Source organism: Somniosus microcephalus, chromosome 27 (genome assembly GCF_052327205.1).
Source record: "Somniosus microcephalus isolate GS21.2 chromosome 27, FLI_Smic_1.0, whole genome shotgun sequence".
Taxonomy (NCBI): Eukaryota; Metazoa; Chordata; class Chondrichthyes; order Squaliformes; family Somniosidae; genus Somniosus; species Somniosus microcephalus.
In genome coordinates, this window is record NC_141013.1 from 19966862 (window position 1) to 19979307 (window position 12446).

A 12446-nucleotide genomic window follows, 5' to 3' on the forward strand; every position below is an offset into this window, starting at 1 on the left:
CCCAATATCAATGTATTTGCAGCTTGAAATTTAAGAGTGGTTTCAAATCACTAGCATATTACTGTATGATGACAAGACAAATTTCATGCCAAATCCCATCAGCATTCTAACTACAAACATATGGGACTGTTGAATAATTTTCCCGTTCTAGTTTGGTTTATATCAGAGTATTTCAAGAGTGAATGAGGCAGTAAAATTAGATCCAGACTACTGATAATGCTAACAATTCATCAGATAAAGTACAACACTGAACAACCCACACAAAAATGGTGAAAAAGATGGTAGGGGAGGGGGCGAGATAGCAAAATAAAAACAAATGAAACCACTCAGGGAACTCTCCTATACAATGACCAGTACTTTTGACCAGTACTTTAAACAGTTCTTGCGGCATCAGGGGAACAGGAGTTGACGACACTGAGCAAATCCAGCAGCATGAGAACAGAGATACTATTCATTAACTGAATAGGCAGCAATTTAGCAACCAACTGTACATGCCAATTCAGCTCAATTGCAATGTTAGACTCATTAACTCCTCCAAACTACTTGCTTCATTAAAAAGTTAAATATTTTTAATGATGTGATCAGAAAAAAAAAAGTTAACGATGCAAGGGTTTTCTGTTTAAAGCCCAACCACATTACCAATAACCACTGTTCAGTTCTTCGACATTAAAAATGGACAGTTAAATGCAATTAGAATGTGATCCCAGTACCAACTATCAAGAAAAAGAAAAGGATGGTAATGAGTGGGGTGGGGAAAATGAGTGGAGAAATAAATACAGGAAACTTTCGATTAACCGGCCCCTAAATAACCAGAACGCTCTATCCACCGGCAAAATTCAGGAGTCGGTTCAGGTAACTTTTTTTTACTGTTACTTTTTTTACTCCATTGTTGCTGTGCAAGGGTGTAGCTGAAGCTGTTGTTAAGCTACAGAGACGCTTGCAACTTGTGCCGATTGTTTTGAAGCTGTTAGGGTTTGTTGCTTTATACGGAGCTCTGAGCTCCGTATCTTTTACTATAGCGTTCGGTTATCCGGAATTGATGATGAACCGGCAACACGTCGGTCCCGTCCGTGCCGGATACCAGAAAGTTTCCTGTAATCAGAAACAAAATCTTTCAACTGAGGGAAGTCTCACCTGAGGCAGCGGCAGCTGCTGCTCCTGTGGTTGGCATTAGGACGAGCAGCAGAGAGCACTGGTTAGCAAAATACAGAAACCCAGCCAAAAAAAGAACAGACCGCATGTCGAGAAACAGCCGAGACATGCAAGGTTTCCAAAACAAAGGCTACTTTTAATCAGAAACAGTAAATTTAAATGCAACACAAGGATGACATTTAACAGTACATGCAACATCACCATAATCCGTGCAAAAGAAAAAGCACTAGAATATAAATCAAATATAAGGCAAACAGCATCATTCTAAATAGGTACTCCATGCATGACATGTTCCTTTATTTAGTACATGCAATGCAATTTCTGTAATTTGGGGAGGGTCTATTAGATGATGTTTCCCACATAATACAAACTCTAGTCAAATCTATTTGTGCATTCCAGTTACCCTTCTTCCACACACAGAAAATAGATGTACAACAGATGCAGTACTGATACTGGAAGAAAAAAACATGCCTTTTGCAATTAATTATTATAGGTCAGGAAGAACAGAGAACAAACAGATTGCTAGATATTCCAGCTTACATTCCAGCAGGTAGATGGAAAATAGAGATCAGCCATGATCTAATTGAATGGCAGAATGGCCTACTCCTGTTCCTAAACAATTAAATGAATTAGTAGGAAAGAGTCATGTGCACCATTTAAAGCCAGTTTTCAAAACAGCACAAATAAACCATCCAGGTTTATGGTCATTACTTAATTCAAAAATTAGATTTGCTAATTAGATGCTCAACGGCCCTACAAAATTAATGCGTTAAAAGAATTATTCCATACAATTTTTGTTTTAAAGAGATACGAAGGAATACTGGGAAAACTGGAGATTTTTAACCATGAGAAACAGCAACAGAGGGCCTCTTATAATAGGTATATAAACTATTAAATGAAAATAGAAAAGCTACACCCAGAACACAGCAAGATAAGCTATAGCAGGAAGGCATGGACTCAAAACTTGTAAAAAGCAAATTAGGAATGTCAGGAAAAAATATCCACGAGTAATCAATACTTGGGACAGACTGCGTACGGCAGTCCAGGTAAAAACAAAGTTGGATGCTGTAATGGAGAGACACTAGTTTTTTTTCCCCCTTCTGGATGGATGGAGCTTCTAATCCGTATTTATCTTATGAACTAGGTTTTATCTAGCTCCCCCAAAGGTTTAGTAGGTCAAGGCACCATCTAGTGCAATAGTACTGACCAGAATGTTGTGGTGTCCAGGAATCGTCCACGAGCAAGTGTCAGACCCATAATTAGAAAGAAAGATCAGGTCTTCAGGATATCCCAAGGTACTTCACAGTCAATGAATAATGTTGAAGTGTAGTCACTGTTACATAGGTAAATGCTACAACTAATATGCATTGTGTCCCACAAACAGCAGAGAGATGAATGGTGGTGTTGGTCGAAATATAAAATGTTGGCCGGGACACTAGGAGAACCCCCCTTGCTCCTCTTTGAATAGTGCCATGGAATCTTTTACCTTCATTTGATCAGGTGGATTTAACTACTTAGTTTAACATCTCCTCCAAGAGAGTACCTCCAACAATGCAGCATTCTCTCAGTACTGCACTAACGTGCCTGCTTAAATTACATGCTCAAGTCCCTGAATTAGGGCTTGAACCCCGAACCTTTTGACTCATGTGTGCTACGACTCAGCCAAGCTGACAACAGAAGGGAAAAATAAAATGTCTGATAATGACTAAAGTTAGTCATTATCTACCCTTTAAAAAGGATGAACCATGTAACCACCCATTTCTACATAACTTGCAATAAGAGGGGGGAAAACATTGCATCTTACAATTTTTAATTTATATTTAATTCATCGTTCACCATTCTTGCAGTCAGGAATTTCAGCAAAAACACTTTCGAGCAGGAGGTATATGCCAAATAAAGTTTTACTACATCTTAGTGCTGAACCCAGTAAGGAAGTGCCAGCTTATCTAGCAGACACAACACTTGCCAAAATAAAAAAGCAATTAGTGTGTGAACCAGTTAATAGCTGCATCCATCCCAATTAGCAAGATGTCTATTAGCTTATTAAATCATAAGCAAGGCAAGTTGAAATTATACTTATATTTCAGGAGTTTCCTCATTACTTTAGTGGAGAGCGGTACTGAATGTAGATTAAGGTGATCCAGGTTCAATCTCTGTTCTGTTCTATGTTTATCTGTGCTAAGATGGCCTGGGCTAGGAAGCTAGGGAGGAAGAAGAGGAGAGGTAAAGGGCAAAGACTCCTGCACTTGACCACTGTCTACTAAAGCTAACAGCAAAAGTTTATAAATATATTGGCCCAGATTTTGCAGCGAGGTGATGGCGCTCACCGCTGACCTTGAAGAAAACTGACAACAAAGATCTAGCGATCTCTGTGGCGTGGATTTCACCTTTCCTGACTTTAATTTCATTCTGGCATCATCTATAGGGGATCTCCAGCGTCCAGCAACAGGGATGTCATCAAACAAGTTAAGCAGCCAAATCACACTGAAGAATTCTCAGACAGCAAACCAAGAACTAAAATGTATGGGATCAAGCAGAAACTGAAAAAACTTTCAAAAAAATTAAAAACCTATGGAATTTTTTATTTATCATACTGGAGAAATTTGACATTCCACAAATATAAAATTAGTTTTTCAGGGCCAGAGAGGTTGTTCAACAGTAGTTATGACTACTATTACACCGTTAAAAACTCAGTTACACCTCATTCAAAAGGCTTAACTTTTTCAGGAGGGATTTACATCGAGATTAGAGCATAAAAATTGGAAGTTTGTGTCAAATCAAGTGATTTAAGATTTGTGCGCGCAGACTTCAACAGCTCACTCTGTGGAGCAGCAGGGAGGCACTGACAGCAACTTCTGGATTTCCGCGTTTAACTGCGCATGTGCGGACATCAGAAACCACGCGTTCTCAATGGCCCGGATTTTGTGGTTGTAAGGATGGCGAAACGGTCTTGTTTCTGTGAGTTTAGAAGGTTGAGGGGGCACTCTCTAATTAAGGGATTAAATAGGGTAGATACAGGAGAAACTGTTTCCTCTGGTGGGGGAATCCAAGACAAGGGTGCATAATCATAAAACTAGAGCTAGGCTATTTAGGAGTGAAATCAGCAAGCTCTTGGTCACACAAAAGAGAGTGGAAACCTAACTCACTCCCCAACAAGGCTGTGGACTGAAATTGATAGCTTTTTGTTAGGTAAAGGGTATCAAGTGATATGGAACAAAGACTGGTAATGGAGTGGAGGGACAGATCAGCCATGATCTAATTGAATGGCGGAACAGGTTCGAGGGGATAAATGGCCTACTCCTGTTCCTATAACCCTAATGGAAAATGAATTCATATATATCTTTTGGGGTAGTATTGGACTTAGTTGCAATACTTCCATACCAGATAACATTCACAATCTAGCCTCTTTATTTCACTTTTCATCTCAAATTTCCTTTCAGATCATTTGCCTGGTTCTGCACACTTTCCATCCCTCAACACCATGTCTTCAGGTTGTCAGTCCCTCTTCCCTCCTGGACTGCCAAAAAAAAGGTATTTACCAAGTGTACCCAAAACTACTGGCAAGTAAGTAGATTCGACTTCTACTAATGACTCCACTGGCTACAAAGAAGAATGAATGTAGCCCAAGTTTACTTCCCTATTGGGAAGGAATTGGTCTTCACCGATTGCCTCTCCATAATAGCATGGAGAAGATTAGGGACTAAGCCATGTGGAGTGAATCTGTCACAAACCTGAAACTCAACTGAAGCAATGACATGTTGTTTGGCTGAGTAAGACAGGGACATTCAGAAATGGAGTTAGTAGAAAGCAGGAAACAAAGAAAAAATACATCAGTGTGCAGAAATATTCTGCAAGAACCAAATAGAAAAATGATAGGTGCCAGCACCATTCCCTTTGGAAGTTTGAGTTAATACTCTGAAAATTTAACCTTCGTATCAATTTTTTTTTTTTTTTTTTTTTTTTTTTTTTTTAAATTCATTCACAGGATGTGCACATCACTGGCAAGGCTAGCATTTATTGCCCATCCCTAATTGCCCTCGAGAAGGTGGTGGTGAGCCACCTTCTTGAATACAACGGAGTGGCTTGCTAGGCCATTTCAGAGGACAGTTGAGAGTCAACCACAATGTTGTGTGCCTGGAGTCACATAGGCCAGACCAGGTAAGGGTGGCAGATTTCCATCCCTAAAGGACATTAGTGAACCAGATCACAGAATCACAGAAACCCCACAGTGCAGATAGAGGCCATTTCGGCCCATCGAGCCTGCACCGACACATATCCCACCCGATCCCCATAACCCCTACACCAACACATATCCCACCCGATCCCCATAACCCCTACACCAACACATATCCCACCCTATCCCCACGTATTTAATCCCCCTAACACTAAGGGTCAATTTATCATAGCCAATCAACCTAACCCGCACATCTTTGGACTGTGGGAGGAAACCGGAGCACCCGGAGGAAACCCACGCAAACACGGGGAGAATGTGCAAACTCCACACAGACAGTCGCCCGAGGCCGGATTTGAACACGGGTCCCTGGCGCTGTGATGGGTTAAGACAATCCAGTAGTTTCATGGTCACCATTACTGATACTAGCTTTTTATTCCAGATTATTTAATTGAATTTAAATTCTCCATTTGCCGCAGCGGGATTTGAACTCATGTCTCCAGATCGCCAGTCTAGGCCTCTGGATTACTAGTCCAGTAACAATCACTACGCTACCGCACCCGATTTAAATACATTGAATCCAACGATTTGTATCTTGGTAAATTGCACTAAGTGCTGAATGCAAGTATGCAGCAAAATGTGAATGGGGAAAAAGCTTAGTATGGAATGATGGCTGCTCAAAAAAAAGTGCTTTCTTGGAACAAAATTGAATGAAGCAGTACATCAACATGAAAAGCACACTAAGGTACAACACAAAATTGACCATTTAAAGGTGGCAACATTCAGTTACTGAAGGATTATAAAAACAGGTGCATTATATAGTGTACTATATTAACATATGTTCACTAATACGCTGCATTGCCAGCTACAATGATTCTGGAATGGTCCTTGTGACATATCTAATGTGGCTTAACACCACGGATATTAACTTGAATATAAATTAAATTTTTCCTTAAATAAATATATTCCTTTGCATTCTTGCTTTCTCTACGCAACAGACCATAGTTCAGGTTCCCCCCCCCCCGCAAGGAGATCCAAAAATTTAAATATAATTTTATTTCTATTCTGCAGATTCCAATTGCTTTCTAAAAAGGCATCATTCTAATTAACCCTAATGGAAATTACATAATGGGCAGCTCCTCGCCGTTACATTTCACATCTAATACTACAGGAGGAGGAATCGGTTACATAGCCAACTGAAAAGCAGTATAGATAATGGGAAATAAATTCCACACGTGGAATTACTAGACATCTATTCTACAGCAAGTTATTGGTGTTCAGAATAACCAGCAGTTCAGGACATGCGGTTAGCCATGACTGCTTGGATACTGCAAATGGCAACCTGGACTGTGTTGCCAACATCAGCTGCCCAGCAATGTTTGGCTATAGGAGACACGATTTTTGTGAAGTATTGTCACAGAAGTTACAACAGCATTCCAAGCCATTCTGACTGCTATTTAATGATGCAGTTGCCCCAGCACATCTGGAAACCTGCAATGCAAATTGGTAAATATCACACCCCATTCAGAGTTTAGTTGTTTGCAAACCCAGCTGAAGCACTTTTCAGTGCTGAATTACACTGGTGTTAGATAACTTATGGAAAACTTATATAGTGCCATTTTGACTTCAGGAGAGAAAAATAGCTTCAGCTCAAGTACTGAGGGGAGATCAGGATGGACAACCTCATAAGCTTAATATTTATTTTATCATTTGTGGGACTCGATGGTTAAAACCACTTGCTAGTTGCAATCCCAAAAGGCAAGGTTTACATCTGGACTGCTGTATTCAACACCTAACTCTATAATGCACAAGTAACCTACAGTATAGGCAAATTTGTTAAGATGTAAATTCCTGACATATCTATCAATCAGTGAGGAGTCTCTCCTACATAGGAAGTGAAGTCATCAACACAATTTTTCTGACAGTACCAACTTTGCTCAATGTTTGAGCTTGGGAATCTTTGGCCTGGGAGGCTGTAAGCTGAAGAATTTTGAAGCCTCACCATGTTAGTCACAAGGGCCCCATTTGTGCAGCTAGGAATCAAGTCTTCTATTTTCTCTACTCTTGTTATTTTAGCAATTATCTTTCCCAAACATGGGATTTAACTGGCACTGATAACGACTGATAAGCTGCAGCTTAGCTAATTACAGCTGAACCATGCATCAGCCTTGTGTGGTGTGTGCACTTTACGGAAGAACGTTTATCAGGTTGCGTATACTAGTATGCAAGCCTATCTCAGACATCAGGTGCACAATAATCACAATTAATTTCATGCGTCAACATTTTAATTTTATTACACAAGTTCTGTTCCAACCCCTTCAGATTCTAGAAAGTTGAGTAAGCCTTGCACAAGGTGTAATAGTCAAGAGAAGGGATCAAAAGCTTGGTTGTTTGAAACAGAAGCATTTTGATTTGATGCAGAGCTGTGAAGGAAACACCCTTGGATTTTAGGTAGTGCTTATGACAGATGCAATCAGACCAATAAAAACAGAAGGAAGGAACAGAACTAAGGGTTGCTTTTGTCTGGTGCAGGATATTGTTCCAGCAGATCTACCCAAGTGGAGGTCAAGGCATCCATGGAAATTGACACCTACTCAGTCAAGTACAGGAAACTTTGTGCTATCCGGCACCCATGGGACCGAGCTACTGCCGTTTTTTTAAAAGCTCCGGATAGACCAGCGTCAATGTTATCCGATAGGAGCTTTTCATCGCAGTATCTGACCACAAACACTGTTGCTCAGCAACAGCTTGTAAACACTCGGCCCGTGGCTTGGAAGCGTCTCTGAAGCTGTTGCTAAGATACAGAGACGCTTTCTAGAGCCTGCCGTGTCGGACCACAAACACTGTTGCTCAGCAACAGCTTGTAAACACTCGGCCCAGTAGCTTGGAAGCGTCTCTGAAGCTATTGCTAAGCAACAAAGATGCTTTCCAGAGCCTGCCTGTGAAAAGAATGCTAGGAGAAAAAAAAACACCTAACCAAAACGGCTGCTGATTTCTGCCGTTAGACCAAAGTTGCCAGACATTCAACTTCCGGATAGCACAAAATTTCCTGTACCATGTTTTGGGAGAGAAAAAAACTACTAAGCTGTTTGAATTTCATTCTATCGCCATCTTCAGACCAGAAAGGGTTTATTTCAGCAGTAAAACGTCAGAGAAGGCTAAGAAAGCTCAAGAACAGTCGTCGCAATAAATAAATGGTGCTAATCTGCTGGCCACAAAAACTTACAAGAATACCATCCAAGTAAAAAGCTCTTTATATGCCCATTATGATGATTACTGGAACTTGGTTATACTTTATCCCCCCCCCCCCCCAAAAACCATGTGTTTAAATAATATTTTACACAATTACAGAATTGTAGCATCCTTGTATGCTGATGTCCAGCAAAGTATTTGTAAAAGAGGTTATTTATATTCTGCAATTGGACAAGATGTGCTGAAAGTAATAAAGGATCTAAGCGGCCTTGAGACTATGTTTAGATACAGGTTAATAATAAAAAGTATCAGCAGAAAAAGCCGAAATGTTTGTAAAACCATGCACCTACAGATCAAGACAGCGTATAGATACACATACTTCTCATCTCAGGAATTTAACATTATGCAAATATACATTTTTGATAAATTGTTGCTTAGTAAAAACATGCCTTCAGTCTCAAGTTTGGAGATTCCCCATTCTAGTCCAATGATATTAGTTATGTTCTTAAAAGAAAGCACACAAAAAACAAAGACAGCAGCCTGGATCCAATCATCCTAGCAGCTTTGTAATGAGGAAGATTTAGAATTTTGAAGTGTTTGGGGAATTTTACTTGCCATTTTGGGATCTTGACTCTGCCTTTAAAAGTTACACTGGGTACTTATTTACAAACTCGCAAAAACGAACTGGCTATTGTCATTGGAAGCTTACTTTCAACAATGCTCAAAACTGAGGAAATACTTACAATTTGGCACCATTACTGGTTGGAAATGCCAGTGCTATGAAACAGTCAAGAAGAATTACTTGGAATAAGAGCTGCATTAGTGCATTAAGTGTGCATTTAATACAGCTGTGTTTTGGCATTTCCCATTTCGAACACACTCCTAATGGGGTTAAAGTTACTTGTGCGCAAACTCATCTTAAGAGCTAAATACATGCCTCCAACTAGTACCAACACTTCTTGTCAACAGAAAAAACCCCATAATAAATGCTAACTACCCTAAATCCCATTATGCTATTAAAAGAATCTGTTTCTTCTCAGTTGCAACACATTTAAATACTGTAATTAGCATTTCTGATGCATGGCAGAAATGTTTCAAACCCTCTCGTATGGATTTTATTACAATGTAACTGAATCTTTGCCTTTTTAAAATATGTTTGATGATTAGCAGCAGGGACTACACAATTCCCATTAACGCAAAATATTTCAAGATGATTTTACCCTTCCTGTAATCAAACTTCAGATTGCTCCTACTTTAGGGGATTTCTTTGACTACTAAGTGCCTTAATAAAAACCAAATGTTTGCCATTTCACTATCTGAAAACCATGTTTAGACTGCATTAACATAGAAAATCTAATCTAAAATGGGCAACCTTTTGTATTCATAATAAATTGCATACCATTGGAAGTATTGAACCGTGGAAGATTATTTTAATATTGTCAAGATATTTTAACATTTAAATTATACACAAATTAATGTTCATATAAAAAGACAAATGTCATTGAAGAATTTTTGGTTACAAAATATGCTGAACTTTAACATTAAGAGCCCAATGATATTTAATATTTTTTTTAATGAAGTGCATAACAATGTCATGATTAAGGTACATTGTTGAGTCAGATGAAATGATTAAATCAAACTGCTATGTATTTGCATGTGGTTTCATCTCTCTGCTTCTGCTTAATTTACAAGTCGAAGACAGAAAACTGAGATAGATTTCTGATCTGTTTTTAGTAAAATCATTCATCAATTCCCTCCCCAAAGACAGAAATATGCTAGAGAATAATGAGCCTGCAGAGCCAAGGCAGGCTAGTACAGTACCTTTTTTCTCCCCTGTGAAAGGCACAAAATCCTCCCTGTCCTTATACTCCAAGGCCTCCTTCTCTAAGAATGTTAGAAGCTGATCTCTATCAAAGGGGCCTGTTGGGGTTTTGACAGTCTGGTCCTTCTGACGAAAACCTGCTGGCAGGAGTGCATGCTAGAACAGCGGAGAAAACACTATTTTAGAAGACTGAACAGAACACGGTATCAAACACCATTTTAACATGTAGATACACACAAAAAAAGCAGTTACTCTTTTCAAATAAAAATAGCCTCAAGCTTTAGAAATAGCATAAGTAATGCTCGCCATCTTTCTAAATATACCTCAACTTATAGAAATAATGACAGAATAGGAAAATATCTTAGATTCAGAATGTTAAGCATGTGGCTTCCATTGAACACCTGGAGATCAGAACAACGACATAAGATGCAAATGGTACAAATATAGAAATGAACCTGGTTCTGCCTGTCCTTTTTGTTCCTCGCCCCTCCACCCGCAATGATTAGCATATTAAACTTATTGTAGAGTGTGCGTGTTTCAGTGTTAGCGTAGATGAACTGATGAGGATACCACTGAATTGGGTATATGGCAGGGGAGGTGGGGGGGTGGAGAAAGAGGAAAAGGAGAAATGGCTATTTGCATTACATCAGTCTCTGGAAATCAGAGACTTGGAAAAAGAGCTAGAATTCTAAGAGTATTCAGAATGTTTACTGTAATATAAATATACACATATATATGCATGCATGCATACACATATACACAAGACACGCAGAGTTTGAAATTGACTGCAGAGGCCGGGGGGGGGGGAAAGAAGAGAAAGAGGAAGGCTGAAAATTAGAACCAGACCCATTTCTATATTTGTACCGCTCCCAATTAAGCTCAGTATCAATTATTGAAGTTATCCACTGTTTGCCTAATAGCGCATCACTATTATACGGAGAAAGGAACCATGCTTTAGTGGACCAATGAGGATGCCATCTCATGTCCATTTTCCTCATACATCAGGGCATTTCTCTACATTAAAAAAGGTGCTATATAAAAGCAAATTGTTTTTGGAAGTTAAAATGCACATGTACCTTCTTCCATTTTTCCTCATCTCCCCATAACATTAGTTATCGGCAACACCATCCCCAAGCACTATATATAGAATACATGAAATTGCTAATTATATTTTCCCTCATGAACAAAGGAAATAGTTTTTCTTTTTAAAAAAAAAACACTACTTTTTCCTGGCACCTTATACAATATGCAGTGTACCTCACGATTCCCCATCACTCCAGCAACCCTCATATTAACTTGGGTGCCCAAAAGCTTCAGGGTCTGTGTTATATTAGACTTTTGCTCCCCTCCCTGTTCCTCCAACTCCATCATCCCCCAGCCCCACCCCTCCAAGCTCCTCAATGTTGGTGGAATGGACTAGAGCAGAGGTACGAGCATTTTTCTAATATTGAACATTCGCAGGAAGAGAGTGATTAGAGCAGATTTTGGGAAAATGGCCAAATTTAAATATACACACCTTAAACAAAAAAAAACCCCAAAATAAATTGGATCGCATCCACAAGCTACAAGATTTAATTAACGTGCGGAGACCAGTTTTGAAAGTCTGGGCATTAACTTGCACCAACCCTCAGATACACTGGCAGATGCATGGGGCAAGACTTTTCTACACATCACTGTAAAATCAGAGCCAACCAACGCAAGATGGCAGCTGCAACAGAAAATGATATACAGGAAACTCTCGATTTACCGGCACCCAAACAACCGGAAATCTCGGTTAACCGGCAAAATTCAGGAGTAGGTTCAGGTAAGTATTTCTTCATATTAGTGGCAGCTTCTTGATTCTTGGCTGTGTAATCGGGGGTTTCTGCACTTGTTGCTAAGCAACAGGGACGCTTGGTCTGTGGCCAGGCTTCTTGCACCTGTTGCTAAGCAACAGGGAAGCCTGGATTTGTGGCTGTGTACGGAGCGCTCGTACCTTTTAACTATAACTCTCGGTAATCCGGACTTTTTGATAAACCGGCACCACGCCGGTCCCGGATAAAAAAAAAGTTTCCTGTAATTTCATTTCTAGCAGCACAATCATGGTAACTGGTGGGTGGTGAAGGGAGG

At 39.7% G+C, this 12446-nt stretch overlaps 1 protein-coding gene across 1 annotated transcript in view; it reads right to left on the bottom strand.

The window, feature by feature from the left end:
- tmod2 (tropomodulin 2) overlaps window positions 1-12446 on the bottom strand; it is a 70281-nt gene that overhangs the window by 31223 nt on the left and 26612 nt on the right. The window contains 1 exon segment of the mRNA XM_085968644.1: window positions 10337-10493. Coding sequence (XP_085824770.1) covers window positions 10337-10493 — 157 coding nt within the window.